General features: G+C 34.0%; 1 protein-coding gene across 8 annotated transcripts in view; it reads right to left on the bottom strand.

The window, feature by feature from the left end:
* Window positions 1-245: 245 nt before the first annotated feature.
* LOC145681289 (uncharacterized) overlaps window positions 246-24,057 on the bottom strand; it is an 85,189-nt gene continuing 61,377 nt past the window's right edge. For all 8 annotated transcript variants that reach the window (XM_081752918.1, XM_081752923.1, XM_081752919.1 and 5 more), the window contains exons 7-9: window positions 20,470-20,656; window positions 18,693-18,859; window positions 246-13,434 (exon numbers count right to left, since the gene is read on the bottom strand). In XM_081752918.1, coding sequence (XP_081609044.1) covers window positions 13,111-13,434; window positions 18,693-18,859; window positions 20,470-20,656 — 678 coding nt within the window. In that variant the 3' untranslated portion in view covers window positions 246-13,110. The remainder of the gene's footprint in view (window positions 13,435-18,692; window positions 18,860-20,469; window positions 20,657-24,057) is intronic.

The following is a 24,057-nucleotide window of genomic DNA, read 5'->3' as shown; positions in this document are numbered from 1 at the left end:
TAAATCACTGACTTATATATGCTGTTGTACGCCGAAGGAAGACATCAAATAGAAGTTATTAAAATTCCGGAAAACTTATTAAAACACGAATAAAAATCATGTATCGGACCACATAGGCAGACCTCGAGGATCATCTGCAGTCCGTGGACCACCGTTTGAAAATCGCTGAACTTTGATAAGCGAATATTTATTATTTTTTATGTATAGAGAGAAACATATTCAAAGTAAAAAAAAAAAAAAACATATTGCAAATAATCTCTTTATTTTTGCATCGGAAGTGATACAGTTCATCGGAAAAGCGATTACAATGGTATTCGCTTCCGAATAGTTAATACAAGCAGCAAGTTTTGCTATTAGTCTTAAGACTGACCTTATTGCATCCGATGTTCCTGTACATGCATTACATTGATCATACATTCCTTTCCAGATGTTAAGTTTAATAATGTCCTGGGTCAGTTACTTTTTTTTTTCACTCACTCATTCACAAAGTTCAAGACACAATTTACCTATAAATATCTAAGCACTACACACAAAATAATAATCTCACAAGGCATCTATAAATAGATTAGTTTCTTGTGAAGAAATCCACTGCCATCACAATAAATTTTATCTTATTGGAATTTTCCACTTTTCTCTTTATTTCTTTATATATATATAAAAGAAACTATGTACAGATGAACTTGGTTTAAAATCGAAAAAGAAATTTGTGATTGCCATTGCTGACAAAATGAAAGAAAAAGTTGTCTCACAATTATATCATCTACTTACGATCGCAAATCATCTTTACTTATCACAGCTCAACTTTCAATTAAGGTTGAGTTTTTGATACCTCAAACAATTCGGTTAACTTTCTTTTGTTTCAGGAAATATCGAAATCTTTGATAGTATTCCGCGACTCAACTCTCAATTGAAAGCTCGTATATTCATAAGTATGAGTTTAGCAAGAAAGTGATACGTTCACGTGAGAAGTAAAAATACATTTGTCATTCCTTCAATTAAAGATAACACTTTTGGTGAGGAAATCACTAATCTGACTGAAAAAAAAAAGTCCGAAACAAACAGTTATATCGAGAAATTTGTCTATCATTCGCTTTATTTTTTTCATTCATCACATTAAGAGCCTGACATTAACACAAAATTTGGCATTTTTCTTTCTTGTTTTTCATAAGTGAAAGGAGATAATGAAATGCAACTTACCACAATCATAGATAATGTTATTCTACCACAGAGAATATGAACCTCAGGAATTATAAGTGTTGCCATTCACAGAAATCACAGTGTTGCCAGAATAACATTTCCCCCAAATCTAAGTTAAGGCAGCTAATGGAAAAACGAATTCAATTGCATTTGATTACATATTATGTTGTCTTGGAATCCTGTGAACTACTTTTTAAATAATAGTTGGATTTAGTTTGTAATAAACAAAATAGATTTAACATACAGTTATTAAAGTTAAATAATAATGTTATTTAAAAAGTAGTTCATAGGATACCAAAATATCATGATACCTAATCAAATGCAGCTGAGTTGGTTCCTCTAGTCGCTGCCTTAACTTAGATTTTGGGCGAAATGTTATTATGGCAACACTAATTTCTATGGATAACAACACTGAACTCTCTTAGGTTCATATTTTCTGTTGTAGAATAACGTTATCTATGATTGTGGTAAGTTGCATTTCATTATCTCCTTTCACTTATGAAAAACAAACAAAAGAAAAATGGTAAATTTTGTATTATTTTTAGTATGTTAGGCTCTTAAGGAACAAAAGTTCTCTTTGTTACAGAGGATATGTTAATGTTTTAGACACACTTCAAAATATAAGATATAGTCTTTTACAACTTTCAACGCTTTTACAGTTTTTATTACATTACAACTTAGTGCAGACTAATCCACTTAAATCTTTTCCAATTTTATTAACTAGAAATCCACCTGTCTTAATAGCTTTGGCAGAATCAATCTCCTAGATAAAAGAGCTACTTTCAACAAGATGGCGCTACAAGTCACACATTTAATGCCTCAATGCAATTCACAACCCACTACTGTGATGACCACGTAACTTTAAAGAACCTGTGTGTCACTTGTACAGTCAGCGAAAAAAAAAATTCTTTGCGTTTGGGAATAACTGTGGTATGGGTGGAAAAGTACTGAAAATTACATTCTTTTTAATTTATTAAAAACTACTCAAATTGTCCTTCCAATTCGAAGTTATTTACGAAACTAATTTCATCAAACGGAAAGAACTTTTGTTGGTGACTGTACTAAACAAGAAACTCAAAAGGAAGGAAATTTAAGATAGGAGCCCACATTTACAATTTCCATCCCCAATTACTGCTAACGAAACATCTGAAGCTTTGAAAACTTTAGAAATAAAACATTTTGCAATATTGCACAAAAAATAAATAGTTTTTTTCTTTTTTTTTAAATAGCAATCTAGTGTTCACGGAGTATTGGAATTGTTTTCGGAAAGGTTCATTGAGGTTTTGTTTCTGCGGAGTTAATTAGGCAGTGACTTCAAACGATTATCTCCAGGAGGAATAAATGAAATGCTACGAGAAAGAACGGTGTACACAGGTAAGGAAAAACAGAAAAATCGGAGAAGGAAACTCGGAAATCACTGCCTCTGAATCGTTTAAGCTTTGGAATTAATTAGGTCAGATTCAGTTTACTTCCAAGAGTAAATGTAAGGAAACATAAAATCATAATCCAACTATGAAAAATGTGAAAAACTACTTTGCGTCTACTTCCTTAGTTGGCATGGTTTTGGTGGAAATTTATGAAAGTAATTTCGTTAATTTGGCGTGCAAAATTTACAATTTTATATAGTTAAATAGAATTACTAGAATGCTGTTGTTATAGCCGTTCAACATACTTTTTTTTTTTTTTTTTTTTTTTTTTTAAGAGGGGTAACACTGGCTCCTTCCCCACTCAACTGTCTATACACACACACAGTTGATCCTTTAAACAGCTTTTTTTTTTTTTTTTTGAGTAGTTTTTCTTAGTGTTGTTTCACTGGTCCTAGAATAGCTAGTCCTCCTGACAATACATTCAATGCCCCCAAAACACATTTCACTATACTCCACATCACCCGAATTGGGATATGGCGTCAGCCAATAAGCTCGAAGTTCGCTGTTACCGAACCTTCAGTGATGAATCTTCAGTAATCATTCATAGTTGTCCACAAATACGAACAAAATCAATTGTAAATGATTAGATTCCTCTCTGAAGGTTTAGTAACAGCGCACTGCGAGCTTATTGGCTGACGCTATACGCCAATTCTGGTGACGCGAAGTATAGCTTTACTTGATCGATTTGTACTATTTGTCCTACTCCATTCTGATCCCAGTTAACGCACACTTTACTATAGTGTTTTGTTTTGGTTAACATTGAATTTGTGCTTTTATCATGCTTCTGTAATTATTCATAATTTTAGGCATTATGATGTGTGCGTATTTTCACTGTGTGATGGTGCTTGTATGAGGTACGTCACACACTTTTCATTCTTTGGTGTGTTATTGGTTGGGGGAAGGCCTTCTGCGTTTATGTAGAGTATTAGTTTCTTGGAATTAACTTTCCTCAGTTAGCGAATACTACAAAAGAAAAGTACTACAGAGGGTTTCAAAATGAATAATGAAATTTCGTCGTAAAAAAAAAAAAAAAAAAAAAAAAAAAAGTTCACAGAGACAAGTAACTGATAATGAGTGAAAGAAAAGCTAGTCATGTATAAGTTCTCTCGCGACTTCCTTTAGTGATACTATCAACATCCAAGATGCGAACTCGTGGGCTTCGAACTACTTAACATTCATATGTCAAAATGGGTTATTTGAATGTTGAAATTAAATCTTACAGTTTTCCGTTCAACAGTTATGCAGGCTAGACTAAAGGAGATGGTGATGATGAGAAATGAAGGAAATTGTGGAATGAAGAAAGTGGGAGGAAACGGGAGAACCCCAAGAAAAACAGGCACACTGTGTTTGTCCACAACAAAGTTCACTTGGCGCGAGCTGCGAACCAGAGGTGAATGCTGTACCACTGAGCCACGACGGCCCTATTTGAAAGTTTTTACTGATGTTTTAATTACTTTTCGGGAAGGAGGTCGCTGAAAATGAAAGAATGATTACGTGATTGCCATATTACAACCCTGTCCATTGTTTGGAATTAGTTCTTTTTTTACCCCTTTCTGCTTTTAATTTTAGTAATATTCTTTTGAAAATATAAATAACTCACATTTGTATAATTATTCAAATAACCGTTCTCAAGTTTTTATTAGAGATCACACCAACTACGGAAGTTTACCCAATGTTTTTTTTTTTTTTTTTTTTTTTTTTTTTTTTTTTTTTGCTGTAAGTTACAGAAGTATTTGTGTAACTACTATACAGCGAATATAAAAGTAAAAACAATACAGAAACCATTTTCGTGGACAATGTTACGTGCTAGAATGAATAAATTTAATTACCAGAACTTCAGGAGGTTATCCCTTAAAACTAAAAAGTAAGAATCTTTTCCAAATATAAACATTTTTATAAACAACTTCTTTTCAGAGTCATAATCTGACAACTGTAAAATGGTACCATAAGTTTTGTGTAAGAAACATAACACGCCAACTGTTAGTAAACGTCGACCTACTCATAGTTCCTTTTGTTGTAATAATTCTACCATACAGCTATAGATGTTACATTTTGCTACGTGATTGTATAACTATATACAGGGTGTTTCAAAATGAATATCCATTTTTAAGACTTTGTAGTATTTATTACAATTAACTTATAAATAATACATGAAATGAAAGAGCAACTCAGTTTTGTACGCACTGATGCGCATGCGCTGTTTCTTTTGTCTGCCGTTAGAAAGCACTAGTAGCAAACATGGCGACTAGTGTACAGAAAGCTTTCTTTATTATCATTATTTAACATTTTGCAAAGATCGAATCTGTAATTACAGTACAACGTGCTTTCCGTATTAAGTTCAACGGCAATCCACCAAGTGATAACAATATCCGCAGATAGTATCCTCATTTTCAGAACACCGGCTGTGTGTGCAAAGGAAAGATTACAGGACGACCAAATGACTTAAAAACGTGTTGAACGAAAAAATCAATTTGGAAGGCTAATCGTGAATTAGCAATTCCAGTGACGTCTGTGTAGAGAATTTTAACGACTGAAAAATTTAAGAAAGAAGATTCAAGCAGTTGTTTCAACTGTTTGGAAAGAATTCTTCTATCGATTCGATGTGTCGAGTGACGAATGGTGCTCACATTGAACACCTGTAGCAAAAACTGTTTGAGGTGCTCTTTCATTTGATGTTTTATAATTGTATGTTAAACGTAATAAATACTGCAAAGCCTTAAAACTGATTCATTTTGAAACACCCTGTACAATAAAGGATTACGGAGATTGTAACATATTGGTGAATACTTTCAATACAATAGGTTTATACTATGTAATTTTAAAATACGCTGGGTTAGTCGAGTCTGTTGCTTCTGTGTTCAAGTTTGTGTCCTAACTTCCATGTTCATGCTTCAACTTCACAAATGCGTGGTGGATTGAAGTATTCACGAACAAATTAATTAGCAACATTTGCATTTAGTTAAAAATCCATAAGGAATAGTTTTCTGAACTTTGATAACAATATTTGCCACTGGTAGGTATATAAAATTTTGTCAATACATTCAAACTGAGTGCGATAATTGCCCCTACACCCTTTAAATGCCAAACTCGGTGTGAGGTATATACTTTGTGAATTATGAACACTGTTTTTGGTAAGTTTTAGTTTTAAGAAAAACAAAGAGAAGATACGTGCCACATTCGTATTTAATACTCCCGGGTCCTTAAGTCTTAATAACAATAGCATACTGTACTTTCTAAACATTAACAAATATTGAACCACTATTTTATCAAATTTTACCCTCGCTGTCAGTAGTGACTTCTCCATAGTAAAGTCTGCAATAAACGATTTAACAAATTGTAGCTATACATTATTTCAACAGTAAAGTGGACCAGTCAAATATGTCGTGATATTACATGTATACTATTTCCGTGAACGAAATAGTGAGAAAAGAGTACAACAAAGACAGAGAGAGCGAGAGAGAGACTTGACTAGATCGAGACCAGAATTAGGTATTCAAATGTCTCTTTGAAACTGAATTTTTTTTTCTACACCACATTCATCTTTTTCAAGTAATATCATAATCTTACACTATTGAATTAAAATACTAAATAATACATGATTATCAGTCGACATAGATTTGTATAAATTAAAGAGTTATAAACTTGATTTCATAATAGACTTTATTTCCGACATAACAAGGATTCCCAAACAGTGTACCGCGACACTTTAAAAAATTCTAAGAAGATTTAAAACAAAAAATCAGTCCAAAAAATCAACAGGACTCAAAATTTTTAGTCCCTTTTCAAGATTACGGAACATCAGAACGTTGAGAATCCTTGTTCTAACTATGATGGCACCTGAACGTTTCGTGATTTTGTGAGGTAATGCAATGTTCTTTTACTGATGATAACATTTACTGTATTTCTTACAAACTAAAAGACAATAGGATATTTCTACTTCTATGCTGCTAATACATTAAGAGGAATCGACGAGTAGTTTTTTACTATTTCGAACAATAATGATAGGGGAAGGTATATACGAACAATAACACCTTGGACACAATGTAACCACATTTTCCCTGTATTTCAAGAGCACAAATCCTTTTTCCTTCTTAATATGTGTGATGTTTTTCCTTGGTTTACGTATTACCAGAATCCATTGTTTGAAAACTAGCAAAATCAGATTTTTAAAGTAACGCTATTAAAATATACTCAATATACTGAACAAAAATGACTTCTCAAGTATTTTATCTACATTCTTGTTTACTTAGGTTTTGTTTATTTATTTATTTATTTTACAATGCAATAACTCTCCCCAGATGTCTTTTTCAGGGTATGGGCTTCAAATAAATAGATACTAAATTAATTTCCCAATGCAAAGTCGGCTCCTCACGTAAGCCATTATCAACAATTTCCACTAGACATCTTCTAGATATTGTATCCGTTGGATACAATTTTTTTAAAAAAAAAAAATTGGTTTCAAGTTTACACTTTAGATGCAATCCCTAAGGAAACTACACACCCACTCCATATTTCATATATTATATATATATATATATATATATATATATATATATATATATATATATACGCAGGATGATCAATAAAAACTGTTTATGAGGTAAATACAACAGCAAGATACAGAAAACGAGACACGTCTGTGTAGTGAGAGAAGTGACGAATAGATCGAGCAAGTTTGAAGGGCATGACGTCAGGAATGTGACCTTGGCAGCCGTTCAAGCGCACATGGAAGTGACACGCAAAGAACAGTACAGAAACTCTGTTGACTATCTTACAAAGATCAACGTTTCGTGTGTACTCCCTCCTCCATATAGCCCTGATTTAGCCCCTTGTGGTTTCTTTCTTTTTTCCAATTTTGAAGAAACACTTCAGGGAGGCGGCGTTTCGCATCTTCAGGGACTGTGGTGAAAGCTGCGGAGGCGATTTTTGAAGGATCTGTTTCAAAATGGCTTCCTGCATGTTTTTGATGACTAGCAAAAACGTTGGGACAAGTGCATTGCATGTAATGGGAACTATTTTGAAAAAAATCATCAACATTTGGAAGATTAGTATAGGTAAATATGTTTTACCCATTTATGATTATTATTGACCAGTCCTCGTATATATATATATATATATATATATATATATATATATATATATATATATACTCATCTCAAGAACACCACCAAGTAACCATACGCTATTAGTTTGTGTTCTTACTTCGAAATCCGGATGTTCCGCAGTCAGACATTTTTCTAGAGTTTCGTCGGCGGCTCCACTGCGCAAATACCAGAATAATTTCTTTAGGTTTCAGTCTAATTGTTATTGATTGCAGTGTTAATTTGTTTTAAGAGTTGGATCTGAGAGCTTGCTAAATAACAAATAATTTTGGAATGATTGGTCAACTCAACAGCCAATAATCAAAACATGATAGGGTCAATTTTTAACACAGTTCAAATAATATTTTTATAAATCTTTACACACCTCGACATGTCTGGAAGATAATTACATAATCTACATTTTCTATATAATTTGCCACATTTAAAAAATTCCGAAATTCGAAGAAACCCACGTCAATTAATTCATTATGTTAGCATGTGCAGACATAACATTTGCCGCTATAACATTCTTATAATAATAAAAATCTGATGTCGAAACTTAATTTTTTTTCCGTTCCAATTCTCCCCAAAGTATTGGATGTTCAGTAAAACGTATACTGAGTAGGTATGTATTTCCGCTAATGACTGTACAATTAAGCTTTTTTTTTTTCTTTAAAAAAAATTAAACCAATTTTACAAGCAAAGTAATATTTGATATTTTACAACATAAAATGGCGATACATTTACATCTCTGTTTCAACTAATTTACACATACATACGTAAATAAAATCTTCCCATATGTATCCATGCAACATACATAAAAATAACTCAACGAATATATCTGGTATTTACAATATATACATACAGTACTGCTCATTCAGTATTTGATATTGGTGATATCAGACATTTGTTGGGAATACAAAAGAAGTTAGATCTTGTAAGGGAGAGGGGAGTGTCTTTAGCACAATGGATCTGAGATAATACTATATGTAGATGGTAATATAATTAGATGTAACTATGATCAAATCAATGCAGTCTTGTTCAAAAATTTGTCAGTCACTTTTACTTTTTAAAAAATCTTATCTGTAAATTGAACTAAAACTAATAAATATTAACTTTATTTAGACAACTGAGCTTTCTATACTTCAATCTAGAATCACAATTTCCTGCATACGGCTGTGAAAATATGGTCTTTTAACGGTGGGGCCAGGTTATTTGAACAGGACTATACATTTCGTTTCTCATATATGCGCCAAAGTAACAGGTGTATTAAAGTTCATAAACAAACAAACAAAAACATGCCAAATATTCTTTCCCTTTTCATGCCAGATCCTACCAGCAATAAGGTAAATACACCAGTATCCCAACACTAGGCAAAATAGTAGGTTTTAAGTTTGCCATTCAGTAGTGCTATTTCTGGCTGGTAAGCTAACAACTGCTGAAGATCAACGATAAGTTGTTCCCAATTTGATGAATGACTCAAAGAAATTGGGAACGACCGGTTCAAAACCGTCTTCGTATCAAATACTTATGAGTTACCATATATACATATTATTACGGAGCGAACTCTCATACTTTTCGCGTACAGACGTGTAAAAGAGAAAACAAGAGGCCTTGTAAGCTTATCCATGGGTGGAATTAAATCAAATAAAGATGGGTAGACAGTTTTGACAAGAACGTACACTCTAATCATAATGCTAAAATTTTACCTGAGTTAAATAAAAATATATATATTTGTAAAGGAACTATTCTAGAAGCTTCTGAAATATCACGTTCAGCTCGATCATAGAACCACCCGTAACTAATCGCCAACTAGAATTTTTAAGATAATTATCAGTAATGGGAATTTCAATATAAGCGCCACACTTGTGTACGGCTATTTACATTTTCCAACCTAATGCATCCATACCTTTGTTACACAGCCAACTATAGGTGAAGGGAACAGTATGACCTCCGTTCGACTGATGTACTCGCTTATGGTATTCTGAACGGTGCTTTCAGATATATTTGGTTGATATCGATCAAAACACAGTAAACTCTCGAATTAACAGACTTCAGATTTAACCGACAGAATTTTACTCACATAGTAAACTGTTGAGGCAAAAACTTGACTAGATTTTTAAGAGAGATTTTGATCTTTGATTATTAAAAAACAACATTCAACATAAATGCAACGGAAGCTTCAGGCTTTTTTTACCCTTCTAATACGCAATTGAAAGGAGTTCCTTGTTATTATATGTACATTCATGTCCAAAATTATTGTCGCATGTCTATGAATATGTTGTTCTAGGAATATAATTTGATAACGAATTCGCCCGGTATTTCTTATAATGTTAGTATGTGTATAATCGATAAAGACATGTATATGGCAAATTTCATGTCAAAAGAGCAGTAAATAACAATAAAACGAAAATAAAACTTTCTTGTCCATTTAGCAACATTTTGTTTTCCTCATTGTAATTTTCGTATTTATAATTATTTTCCTATGAAATTTATCACAAATATACATTTCCGGATTATACACATAATATCAGTATTAAAAGACCCTGCAAAATCATTATCAAATTATATTCTTACGAGACAGTTATAGATATGCGACAATCATTTTGGACATGAGTCCAAAATTAAGGTTATTATCTACGAAAATTAGAATGAGTAAAACAAAATGTTGCTAAATGGACAAGAAAGTTTTATTTTCGTTTTATTGTTCTTATTAACTGCTCTTTTGACATGAAATTTCCCACAAACATACAGTATCTTTGCCGATTATACACATGCTAACATTACAAGAAATACCGGGCGAATTCGTTATCATATTATATTCCTACAACAACATATTTATAGACATGCGACAATAATTTTGGTCATGAGTGTACATACTTAAAAATTTCTACATTTGCCTGATTTAAAGAATGACAACTCAAAATTCCTAATTTTTCAGGAGAAGCGTTTGAAAGTTTAGAAACGCAATGGAAACAAATGGGCGCAAGAACGACACAAAGTGCTCTCTAGCGCCCAGTTTTGGGAGCATTCTGTGAAATTTTTACGAGATATAGACATCAAGATTAGCCCATAAGTCAATAAGGGTGATTTTTGAGTTATGTCACTCTTAAAATAAACAGGCGATATGTACTAATTTAATATGATTATATTAAATTAATGGTTATCTGGAAAGGAATACCTTCATATGGAAGTCCTTTTTAATAGCTACAAGGTTTTCAAAAACAAATCTAAATATAAAATGAAAACCGAACCTTTTTTTTTTTTTTTTTTTTTTTTTAATATCTACTGTATTGTGACATGAAGACCGAACAATGAAACTGATTGATATACAGTGAAAACTGACTCAAAATGTTCAAGTATTAGCTAAACTTGCTCCAAATTATTTTGAAAAGTTCCACAACTAATTTAATGAAATTTGTAATGTGAATGCTATGATTACGGATACATTAGGGAAAATATCTTACTGTATCGCAAATTGTCAAATACGCAGAAAATTAATTCTGTCATTAGTTTATAGCCGGAACTCTCAAGTAGATCGAGAGTTGTTAACTCTTCAGAAACAAAAGATCAGATATCACCCAATTAAATGTTGCTTAATGCGTCATGGCTTCTAATAGGCTGAAGTATTGCAAAACACTAAAGCCAATTCTGTGTTTTAACAAAATACGGTTCTCTTTAATTTGCAAACACCATACAGTTAAATCATATTCTGTTTTTGATAATTAACAAGTGAGTAAAAATATCTAAGAATTGCCATGACGAAGTTTTTCAATAACAAGAGTAAATTTAAGATTAGTATGGATAATGCTAGTGCGTATAGCATGAGATTTTAGCACGTTTAGAGCTAATATAACTTCTTGCGAAACGTAATTTTCAATTAGAAATCTATAAAGTTTTCCTAATTCTACAATATCTTAGCATATTGTGATGCATTTACTTTCTGTTCTTCAACATATAACTTACACAATTAACTGCTGCACAAATAATAGTTTATTCGTTAAACTAATATTCCTTCAATGGGTTAAATCAAATGATTATAAATAATGCACTGGCCATAAAAATAAATAAAATAATTTTATATATAAAAAAAATCTTTCAATCCATTTGTAGAATTCTGAAATTCACTTCAGATTTAAAATAATAATAATTTACGCGTAGCTTATATGTGAAGTAACACTGGAACGTCGCAAAGCTGTTAAGTAATTTCATCAAGTAGTAGATGTAACTATGTCGGGTGACATCTTTATAGATACAAATTAACCTGTTCTAATAGCTTAAGTAAATTTCTTATCTACCCTGAAAATTGCTCATGTTTTTTCCCCCAGGTCTCTCGTCTACAGTAATCAAAGTATTCTTGTTCATAACAGTAACTATGCTATGAAATGCTGTGATGTAACTAAGTTGTGGGCGTGCTTTTTCTCTTCGTAAGTTTCTTGTCCTGAAGTTTCTCTCGGCAAAATGGAAAACAATTTTAAGTATGCTAATGAGTCATCCATCATATTTAAGCAGTTAAAATAATAAGATTGTACGTTTGTTCAAATATTATTACTTGTGCTTATAATACACAATAACTCTATGCTGCTACACTCCACAAAGGCTTCGGTAAACTAAAGGACTTATTAATTCGGTGATGTACTACGTTTGGCAACTAGTATTTTTTTTTTATTTTATTTATTTTTTTTTTTAAATAGAAGTTTGCGATTTCATAATTTAATTTAAATAGCCATCAACTTATTTACAAAACTGACCAGTGGGAATCGAACTCACAATCACATGTAATAAAGGAAGACTTGTGAACGATTCGGTTACACAGGAGGGTTTATATCAAAGTTTTGACAGGGACAAAGGAAAGGAAATTCCATTCCACCCATGGATATGAGTAAATGTTTTTCTTTTTTTTTTAAATAAAAATGTTTTCTTTTTTTTTTACCTGACTGCGTCTATAGATATACATTTTTTTTTTTTTTAAAGAAAAACACCTGTACACATATTTCATAATCATTTTCATTCCATCTGAGGAGCTCAACTAGCAAATCGAAAAGACAATTATTTAATCATCTTATACATAACGAAATAAAACAATACGACTACTAATTATATTCCCGTAGCAGAGAAAAATCGTAATGTTCGTTTGTGTCGCAAATTTCTCCAGGTACGGGTTAAAGACGTACTGTTTACAAATACTTCAATGGAAAAAAAAACACGATTTTCCACAAAAATCCTTGAAAGGCACGAAACAATTTAAGCAGTTCTAACCTTTAGCGCCCTGTTTCTCTCTCCCTTATTTACGGAAGCTAATACATTATTAGTTTATCTTTGATTCAGTACGAGTTTATAGGGGATGATATAAAAAAAAAACTACCAGAATCCCTTATTGGTAGTCTCAAGGCACAGATCTTCGGTTAAGGCTTGTATGCACAAATCCGAACATGGGCGTTGCGATCGGCCAACAGCATAATTTCCTTGCAGCCATGCTCCCTGTTGGGACACGGGAGTGGTATGGTTTCCAAGATAGACTCGAGCAATCGATTTCTCATATCTCCGAAATCCTTGTTGCAAACGGAACACTTCCGGACTAAGTTTCTGCATGACTGGCATGTGTGGTGTGCCTCGCTGCACATGTACATCGGAGGAGATGGAATCTCCAGACAGATAGGGCATTCCAAAACTTTCCAAGTATTGTCCAGAACGCCGTCTGGTATTTCGGAAAACCTCGCTGAACCTTCCTACAATAGACAAAAATCTTATGAATCATTTTCATAGTTTTAGAGTACAATCAATAGATCTTAATTTAATATGTTTTTGGAAAGAACAGGCAAAATGTCGAACACTCAATTCAGTTTCAAGATCGATTTTAAACCTGCAATGCTGAGTTTATTGTATTACAGGCTTTCTAATGCTACTGGAAAGAGATATAGGAAATCACAACAACAACAACAACAACAACAACAACAACAAAAAAAAAAAAAAAAAAAGTGGTTTCCTGAAGCTGTTTGAAAGGAACATTTCAATTATCCAATATGTAGATATTTAAAATAAATCACATGGAAATTACACCAACTGTTATATAAAAACACATTCTATTCTAAATATAACTAAATGGGTAATTATCTCGTTGCAAAATTTTATACGAGTTTCTTAGTGTTTTCGAACGTAGCTTACCACTATTGAGCAAGGAAAGTGTAAAAAGAGTCATTAGAAAATCAGTGTAAGTATACATTTCCAAGATGTGAATAATTTCATCACTTGCAAGGTCCCATCATTCCTATTTTTTTTTAAATAATATACATAAGTTGTAAAAATCAATACAAAATTAATTAAAAAAAAACATTATACAAAAAGTTGTTTTTTTTAAGTATCTAAATACACAATTGCACACACAAGTTAGTGCATCTAAGGAAATATATGCAACAGTAAAAGTATCAGTTACACTTTCATTTTCTTCAGTGCCTGGATAAGCTTATTTACCATCTTCCGTTTCTCTTTGTTCTGTTCGTCTCGAATTTTCTGTAATTAATTCAGAAACACAGAAAAATTTCCATTCAACCACTCTACTGTGAAGCTTGGTATTATAAAGTATATTTGAGGCGCATAGTATCAAAAACCGCCAAATCCGTTTTTTTTAATTATTTTTTGTTTGTTTGTTTGTTTTTTTTTTAATTACAGAAATTGAGTTATATATCTCTTGTTCTATATTTGATCTAAAGGAATTCCACGGAAACAGAATTTTGTTTAAAAGCTTAATATTTCATACTAAAAAACTAGTTCAAATATGGGACTTTGTACGCGTATATATATATATAGAGAGAGAGCTTCCCTGCACGTTTTGAGAGATTACTCGAAACTAGGCGAAATTGATGTGATGGATTTTGATACTAGGCGCCTCATTTACAGTATACCAGGCACTGGCGTCTCTGGCATGTAAAATTTGGGGGGAGACATCGAAGAAAGTGATTAAAATGGTGCTACCTAGCCCAACCTATTTATTATCTTCGATTCCATTTGTTACCTTTCTGCTTACCTTCACGGATCCCCTAAGGTATATCAAGAACTCTAATATAATCGTTCCATAGCCTGAATAATACATTCCAAATAAATATGATTATTATTATTATTTATTTATTTATTTGTTATTCTGTCGTTAGTAAATAAATTAAATTAGAATGAAATATTTAATATTTTGTACTTCAAAATATTGGGGGGCACGCGACCCCCTCGTCCCCCCCACCAGAGACGCCTATGATACCAGGTATTTTGCACCGTTAGGTAGGAGAGTGGGTTTCAGTAAAAGTACAATACTGTATTATCATTGTTTCTTTCGTAATGACCGAAGAAGCTCAAGTGGTAGAGCGCTGGCTTCGCTTTCGGGAGGTTGTGGGTTCGATTGCAGCTGCCGACCATCCTGACAGGTTTTTCACGGTTTCCCCTCAGTCCTACCAAGCAAATGACAGGATTGTACCTAGTAAACAGGCCCTGGCCGATCCCTTCCCAAATCCTTTTCATTGTTGTTGTTAGATGTCCAGTTGTGGACAAAGGAGATTCCTACTTTGAATAAACTGATCTTAGTTGATTCGACTTGTTTCTCATTAGTTTTTACAGACCCAGTCTAGTTTTCTAATTGTTGTAGTGTGTGTAATATGAATTCAATGTCAGAAGAAGTAGTTGTATCTCGGCCCTGTTCTCTCTACCAGTTTTGGATCCTCATTTTCTAGAATTCTATAGTTTTTTTTTTGGGGGGGGGGGGGATGGGGACCAAGTAATGAGCCAAGAAACCAATTTACTGAGCGCATTAGGTTTTATATTTTTTACAGTTTGAACGATCACTCTTGCTTATTTCGAATTATCAAAATACAAGAAAACATACTTTGGTATAGTTTGAGAGAGAGAAAAACGTACCAAGCAGCATTTTCCTGATATCTGACATAGATAACGCTTTCAAACAATTTTAATTCATAGACTTTTAAAGAATTCGTTTTTAGAAGAGAACTTAACCAACAGCAATCGCAGGATTTTAGAGATGTAATGCTTTACTCGAATTTCTGAAATCTGGGTTCAATTGAATATTAGATAAAGTCAGATCATAAGTGGAAACGTACTTCGAGCTATCTTTAGGGTTCTACGGGGTGGCAAACTGGATGTGATAGACATGAAATTAACAAAAGAAAAAAAAAAATGTCTAATGACCGTGGGTAGAAAACTGCATCGTTTTCACGCGAGAGACATTGAGGAAACGGCCAAGGCCTGATATAACGCCGAATATCTTATGAATATATATATATATATATATATATATATATATATATATATATATATATATATATATATATATATCGCTGTCGGGTCAAAAGATTACACAAAAAGTCGCACCCGACGAACGCAATGACGTGTTGATGGGAACGGAGGGGCCACCGTAATACACGATCTCTACACACTATTCCCCGTCTGCGGGCATCCATGTTCCGCGGCGACCGCTCCGCTCCGTTCTCATCTATACATCATTACATTTGTTTAATGCGACTTTCTGTGTAATCCTTTGACTCCCCATATGGAGTATTCAGCATTATATGAGTGCCTTCGCCGGCTTTTCAACGCCTCCCAACGTGAAAACGGTTCCGCTTGCGACATGTTCATTAGTTTTTTTTTTCTTTTCTTTCTTTCTTTTTTTTTCCCATGTATGTCTAGTGTCATTTCCTCCAGTTTATTGGTGTATTATCTTAGCACCATGTATACATTACAGCATAGGATGATTAGGAGAATAATGTGTTTCCCATTTAAGAAAAAATCGTCCTTCATTGGTTTTAGAAAATCTTAATTGTAAGAACCTGCACTTGCTTAACATTTAACCTTAAATTAGGTATAATTGGTTTGTTCCATGTATTTTCCCCGAATTCTTGTTATAAATAACAAGTAGAGGTTTTTTTTCTTCGAAAATTCAACTACCTCCAAACCCGGCCTTTGATGGCCCGTAACGCGAGAACCTAATATCTGCAGAAGAAAATAAAATATCCCTTTATGATTTATTAGTTTAAAAAGTTCATTTGTAATTCATTATTTTAAAAAAATCTTTGTGATTTACTATTTTAAGAAAATACCTTTGTAATTCATTATTTTTAGGAAAGCCCATTTGTGATAAATTATTCTTTAAAAACTCATTTGTGATTCATTATTTTCAAAAATCCTTTTGTGATTATTATTTTTTTAAAAAAAATCTTTGTGATTACTTTTAAAAAAATCCCTTTATGATTTACAACTTCTAAAAAATATTCATTTATAATTCACTATTTAAAAAATCCCTTTTGATTCATTAGTTTAAAAAATACCTTTGTGATTCATTAGTTTAAAAAAAAACATTTGTGATTGATTCATTATTTTTTTAAGAAACACTTTATGATTCATTATTTAAAAAATCAATTTATGATTCACGATTTCTAAAAAATCCATTTGTGATTTATTATTTACAAAGATCAACTAATGAACGAAAATAGAAACATAAGTATCACCCTGTGATGTAACATGTAATTAATGCACAGTACAACCTTGCTAATCCGTACCGCGATAAGCTGGACTTCGCTTAATCCGGACAGGAAAATGATGGGTTTTATAAGTGGCTAGAAGTTAACAATCGCATTTGTCACATAGCTTCGTAACGGTTAAGAATACTGTACTGTATTTAATCCCTGTTGTGGATATTATTGAAACACGCAACAGATTAATGCGAATAAATGTCGTCCAACTGAAGTGACGTTAATTTAACTGCGCCCGTAACATCACAGAAACCAAACGCTTCTGCATTACCACATGGTTCCTACGCGTACTGCATTGTACACACGGTGTAACAAAAAGGTACGGCAAAATTTCAGAGGTGGATTCCTTATGGGTAGACAAGTAAAAAATTTATATTACCATATATCAGAATATGCATCGTTCGAGTTACGGCTATTGAGCCGCCTGACGGGGTGAAATACAATCTGAACGCCCTCAATTGTGACGCAATTTAAACCTCAATAGCTTAGCTTCTAAGCTAGGAAAATAATTTTGGTATCAATGTCTTCCTGAAGGTTGAAGCTTTTCACTGATACGTATCTTCATGGGTGGATGCAGAGCCAAGGGTAAGCTATCCAATGCATCCGGAATGTAGGTTTCCAGGAAGTCTTGATAAAGTGTTTCCCAGCAGCCTCTGTGGGAGTATGTGTGGGTCTAGTAAAGTGTCACCGACAATACCGCACCACACACTGAAAGCAAACTGTAGTTGATGTTTCCTAGGACTGATCACATGAGAATTATCATCCACTCAAACATGTACATTATGGTAATTGAAGATGCCTTCTCGTGTGAACTGAGCCTCATCTATAAACACTACTGCGGATGGGAAAATGAGATTAACAGAACACTGCTGGAGGTATCACTGGCAAAAGCGTACTCAAGGAAGATAGTCGGCTGCTGACAAAGACTGCACTCGATGCAGGTGATATGGACAGAGATTCGTTCGACGACATACACACCATATCTGCGTGTGGTTTACTCGTAGTTGATCCTTCAGGAAGACATTGATACCAATATTATCTTTCTAGCTTAATTAGGGGCTGAGTTATTGAGGTTTAAATTGAAACACATTGAGGGACGTCCAGAATGTGACTATTTCACACCGTCAAGCGTCTCAATGGCCGTACCTCTGTAACTATGCATTTCCCGACATATGGTCATATAATTATTATTATTTTTTTTTTTTTTTTTACTTGTCTATCTATAAGGAATCCAGACATGAAAATTTGCCGTGCCTTTTTGTTACACGCTATTATATTGCTTTACATTTGATTGTATAATTGTACTGTTTATGTATTTAGGCTGATAGCCTTTAAATGCATCATAAAACAAACGCTTTTAACGCACTTTCTGCTGTTCTTTTAGATTATTTGTTAAGACGGTTAACTCATCCCCCAATTAGTCCGAATTAACAACATTTTACTGTATTTGTGTTCCTTACCTTCCTCATAGCTGCTGCTCCTACTGGGGAGGTGAGGTCTAAGTAACTGACACTTGCCTCTGAGGGCTGCTTCCTCTTCCTCGGCGATTCAACTTCCATAATTTCATCCGAGTCTAAATCCACGGATGACACGCTTGATCGGCTTTCCGGGGACTGATTCTCTAAATCTGAAAGTACAAATGCAATTTAACAATCAATACAGACAAGAAGCCAAATGAGTAAAACAAAAAGAAAGAATCTTTTCAGAAAAATCTACCTGTAATGTTTGTGAACGACAGACTTGTGAGAATTTTTTTTTTTTTTTTTTTTTTTTTAATCTTGAATACAGCAGAGTCTCAAAAACTCGGCTTGATGCGGACCGAAGGATGGCCAAATTTGTGAAAATGCCGGGTTATTGGGAATAGGGTTTACAAAAGAATAAGTACGAGTGTTTTCTCAGAAAATACAATACTGTACTTGTATGTTTTGGTTGTTTGAGAATACAACAGAGAATAAACTGCACAATTGCCCTTAAACAAAGGAAATGCACGTAGGGGACCCAAAAACTATGAATTCGACACTAACATCGGTCATTTTCAATCATTTTTATGTATCTCCCCATCTGCTTCCTAAGTTGCGCGGCTGAATTTGAATTTAAACGCCATCTGAAGTGTCACTGTTCATCTCAGCCACCCCGAAAACTATAGATTCGACACTAATATCGGCCATTTTCGATCATTTTTATATATACATATCCCCTTTCCTAAGTTGCAGCGTCAAAGAAATGATAAAATCCATCCCAGGCTCGAACTTCATCTATGATGAAAATTTGATTGAAATCGGTCGGGTGGTTCAAGAGTTAGTAAGTCACAAACACAATCACTTTGAATTTTGTAATATAGATTACACTAATTACACATTGCAAGCTGTGCAGTTACCTCGTTGTGTCCTGTTTGAAAGCTCTGGAGAGATATTGAATGTGATGTGTGTGTATTATTCTATTACATTTGAAAGAGAATCAATAGTAGGACTAGGTATGTTTTCATCTGCAGTTATTCGATAGCATACAAGGAGAGTTTCACTGGAGCTTGAAACGTAGTATTGCAGGTTTAAAACAAGATGGATAGTCTGTATTATTACCATTATTAATTGGCTGAAATAAATAGCCATTCATGCGCATGACTACAATATTGGAACTAACAAGATGGGGGGGAAACCCGAGACACTATCTCTGGAAATGCATACTTGGTTCGAATGGTATAAATAACTTCCTTCTAGTTTTCGTTTAAGGATTCTTCAGCTAATAACATATTACAAGCAATTTTATATTACATTCTGTAGCAAGCAAATGTTTACTTTTCGGCCTTCGAGCCTCAAATATTTCCCTATTTAATCATTTTCCAATCAATTACAGAAATACCTTTGCATTTGTCAGTTGTATCTTCTTTTAACAACCGACTACGTTTCGAACCTACACGATGTCAGATTTCAGTAAGAACTGAGATGCTGGGGGGGGGGGGGGGGATTATATATAATCAGAATTAAAAGGAAAATATGCTGGATTTCGACTAGCCCAATTCACGCTGTCACTACCTATCTCTACGAATACATTTCTTCGAGGTTTATCATCTTTTATTTTGAACACCAAAATGACCCATATTTTTGGGACATCATTTACAATTGCAATGAATGGATTATTCGGAGGACCATGACGCATGAAGTTTTTAAATTTGCGGTTCGTAATTTAGCAGCGAATGTTTAGCACTTATGTCTACGTCTCAATAGAATGACTACTCACCTATGACAGGAGTTTTATTGTCTTGTACGGACGACAGGCAAAATCTGCATCCTGACTGTTTGCAACGTTCCACGTGCGAGATTATCTTTTTCATGGCAGCACAATTTCGTTGTTCACACACATCTGCGGGGCAGTGTAATGCATGAAGCACCAAGTTTCGGGACTGTTTGGATTTGCACAATGAACACTGGAAAGAAACGGAAGCGATTAATTAGATTCTTACTTGAGAAGATTAAACAAATATGCACTCTTAATCCCACTTTATTATGTTTCTGAAGGAAGTAGGGGAAGTAAAAGCTGAATTTTGCATAGATCGACTAATAAACAGAATTTCTTTAACGGTCATCTGGAATTACACGGTTAAAAGGATAATTTGACTAGTATGTTATTGCGGAAAACCATTCTTCATTGATTATTAGCAATCATTAACCCTACGCACACCAAGGGGTTACGCGTAACACCGGACACGAAGGGAGAGTTTAAAAAAATGTAAGCCCCATAAATCATTATTTTCTGGGACAGAAAATAATGAGTTATGTTGTGGACATTTTAAAACCCTCCCTTGGTTAACCCATGATTCTACTTTTAATATTATCACTCTCAAACCAGCAGATCTTTTCCGTTTAGGCGTACAGCACTTTGCGTCAGGTGTACCCGTAGCGACGCATAGTGTCAGAATCTTCAACTTTAACTGGAAATAACATCATGCACATTATTGTAACACGTTAGACCAAGGGAGGGTACTTTATGTCCACCACAAAGACTTTTTTTTTTAATTGTATTCTTTTGTAGAAATTAAAACAATTAGATAACAGAAAATAAAATTTATTTTATTTTTAATACAAAACTCAGTTATATTAAAGAAACGTCCATAAAAATTCTTATTCTAATAAAAGTAGGGACAATTTTTAACCTACCTTGGTGTACGTTGGGTTAATATAAGCACAAAGTGCATTTACAACATAGCTTACTAACAGTATTTCCTAAGAGACGAGACAGTTTTCTCGTCTCTCATCTCGAATTTTTTCTCGTTTCGTTTTGTAAATTTATGGACACATTTATGTTCTTATTTTCAATCTTAATTTCACCTAGAAGTGATCATAAACCTTCCGCACGACAAGAGGTTCACGAAGGGTGTGATATAGCAACATTTAAACCATATTTATTATTTTAATATATTCTGAAATGAATTGGGAATCTTTACACGATGATAAATGCTCTTCATTACAGGGTTCCCACAAAAGAGTGAAGACTGATTTCCCTGACAAAAATTCTTGTTTACCCTGACATAAATTCTTGAATATAAATGCAAAGAAATGGAGTAAGGTCTATCATAAACTTTTTAATGACCTCCTCCAGTCCCCATAGCTGTCCAACACACTCCTTTAATTACCATTTACATATCTGTTATGTTCAATACGAGTAATTGTTATTTACACAAAAGTTAACATGTAAATATAATAATATATGTATAAATACAGTACCACATACCTTCACATCGCGAACTAGACTTTTTTTTACAAGAAACAATAAAAAATAACATAACATGTAATCAAGAATATATTACCAACTCTCCCTGAGACCCATTACAATCAGTCCTAAAATGAAATTAAATGAAATCATTAAGTTTTACGTCCCACAGTTATGCCGGCTAGGCTAAAGGAGACGGTGATGATGAGAAATGAATGAAATGATGGAATGAAGAAAGTGGAAGAAAACGAGAGAACCCCGAGAAAACCCACGCACATGGTGTTTGTTCACCACAAAGTTCACCTGGCGCGAGCTGGGATCGAACCAAGGACCCCATGAACCAGACGTGACCACTACCACTAAGCCACCGTGGCCCACTATTAGTCCTAATATTGCCAAATCTGAGGCATGTTATTCCTCACATTTACATTTTTTAAAAAGAAAATTTTGTTTTGCTTTCAGTTCTTGAATTTGTTCTACGAGAGTATCTTGTTCTTGTTTGTAACATAATTCCATTTGTTTCTCCTTTGCTTCCAATTTCTTAACTTTAGAATTTAGTTTTCTTTTTTCATCTTTGATTTTACTTTCCTCTGCACTTTGGATTCGTTTGTGTTTAAGGTATTCATCACAACGTTTCCGAGCTGAACGAACTGAGAGAAGCAGTCTTCTATCAATATGAACAGATTCCACAACTCTACAGTACATAATTGCATCATGCACCCGCCTCTGTGCTACCAGAGAATTTTCGGTTTCGTTTTCTCCAATAAGTTTCTTATTGACTGAGAACCCGCCCTCCACTGAGGCATTTCCGTGAGATTATGTTCACACAATCATTTTATCACTATGAATCATCTAACATTCCATGATCTAAGACTTGAGTGAGCTCGTGCGGACCACGAGACTCGAGACATTTCAAGTCTCGTCTCGAATTTGAAAACATACTTCTCGTCTCGTGGACAACACTGCTTATTAAACTATTTCATTCTTTACATTCTTCTGGCTTAAATTAACGTTTTCAGATATTTTTTTTTTTAATTTATGAATTTTTTTAATTGGCCTCCACTATTACCATAGCCGTTCAACGCTCTGCTTTCTATATTTTACGAGTGCAAGTCAAAAATTATCTACACTTTTGTTATAACTTTTTTTACATTGCGCACTTTGTCTTCTGTCCTCGCATATTTTATTGTTATATTGTTGTGGTAATGCTGTGGAAGTGTGATCTTAATTCCTCCATTTTTCTTCCTTCTGTTGCAGATATATGATGGCTGCTCCATTAGAAGTTTGCACTAAAGAGGAACAACGAGCAGTGATCCGATTCCTCTGGTCGGAGGGTGTCAAAGGATCAGACATTCATCGCAATATGGGAAAAGTGCACTAACTAACTAACTAACTAACTAACTAACTCTATGGCCTATGGAACCCGGAGGTTCAGTGCCGCGTTCACAAAAGCTCTCCACTGACTTCTATCCTTAACTAATTGGATCCAGTTTCTACTTTGTATTCCTATCTCTGCGAGATCCATCTTAATATTATCCTCCCATCTGCGCCTAGGTCTTCCTAATGGTCGTTTTCCTATGGGTCTACCAGTCAAGACTTTGAAAGCGTTTCTACTTTCTTCCATTCTAGCTACATGACCTGCCCACCTAAGCCTCCTAGACTTGACGACCCTAACAATGTTGGGTAAACCGTATAAACTATGTAGTTTCTCGTTATGAAGCTTCCGCCATTCCCCATTCTCGTTCCTCTTGGGTCCGAATATTCTTCTCAGGATCCTGTTCTCAAATACTTCCAGTCTATGTTCTTCCCTCAGAGTAAGCGACCATGTTTCGCAACCATACAGAACAACAGGCATGATTATCGTTTTATATATTTTAAGCTTCAAATTCCTCGACAGAATTCGCGACGACAAGAGATTTTGAACCGAATAGTAACACGAATTCCCTGCTTTTAGTCGACATTTAATTTCTTCGTGAATATGATTTTCGACTATCACGTAATTTTTTTTCTCGAGAAGTTTAACAGTGGTCGAACAAGTGTAACACATGAAGAGGGAGCAGGGCGGCCATCAACCTCCGCTACAGATGACAACAATAGGCGAATCACTATCGATGAGGT

This window comes from Thermobia domestica, chromosome 3 (genome assembly GCF_964235325.1).
Source record: "Thermobia domestica chromosome 3, izTheDome1.hap1.1, whole genome shotgun sequence".
NCBI classification, from domain to species: Eukaryota; Metazoa; Arthropoda; class Insecta; order Zygentoma; family Lepismatidae; genus Thermobia; species Thermobia domestica.
Note: the sequence above shows the minus strand (reverse complement) of the source record. Positions and strands in the feature narration are given on the sequence as shown.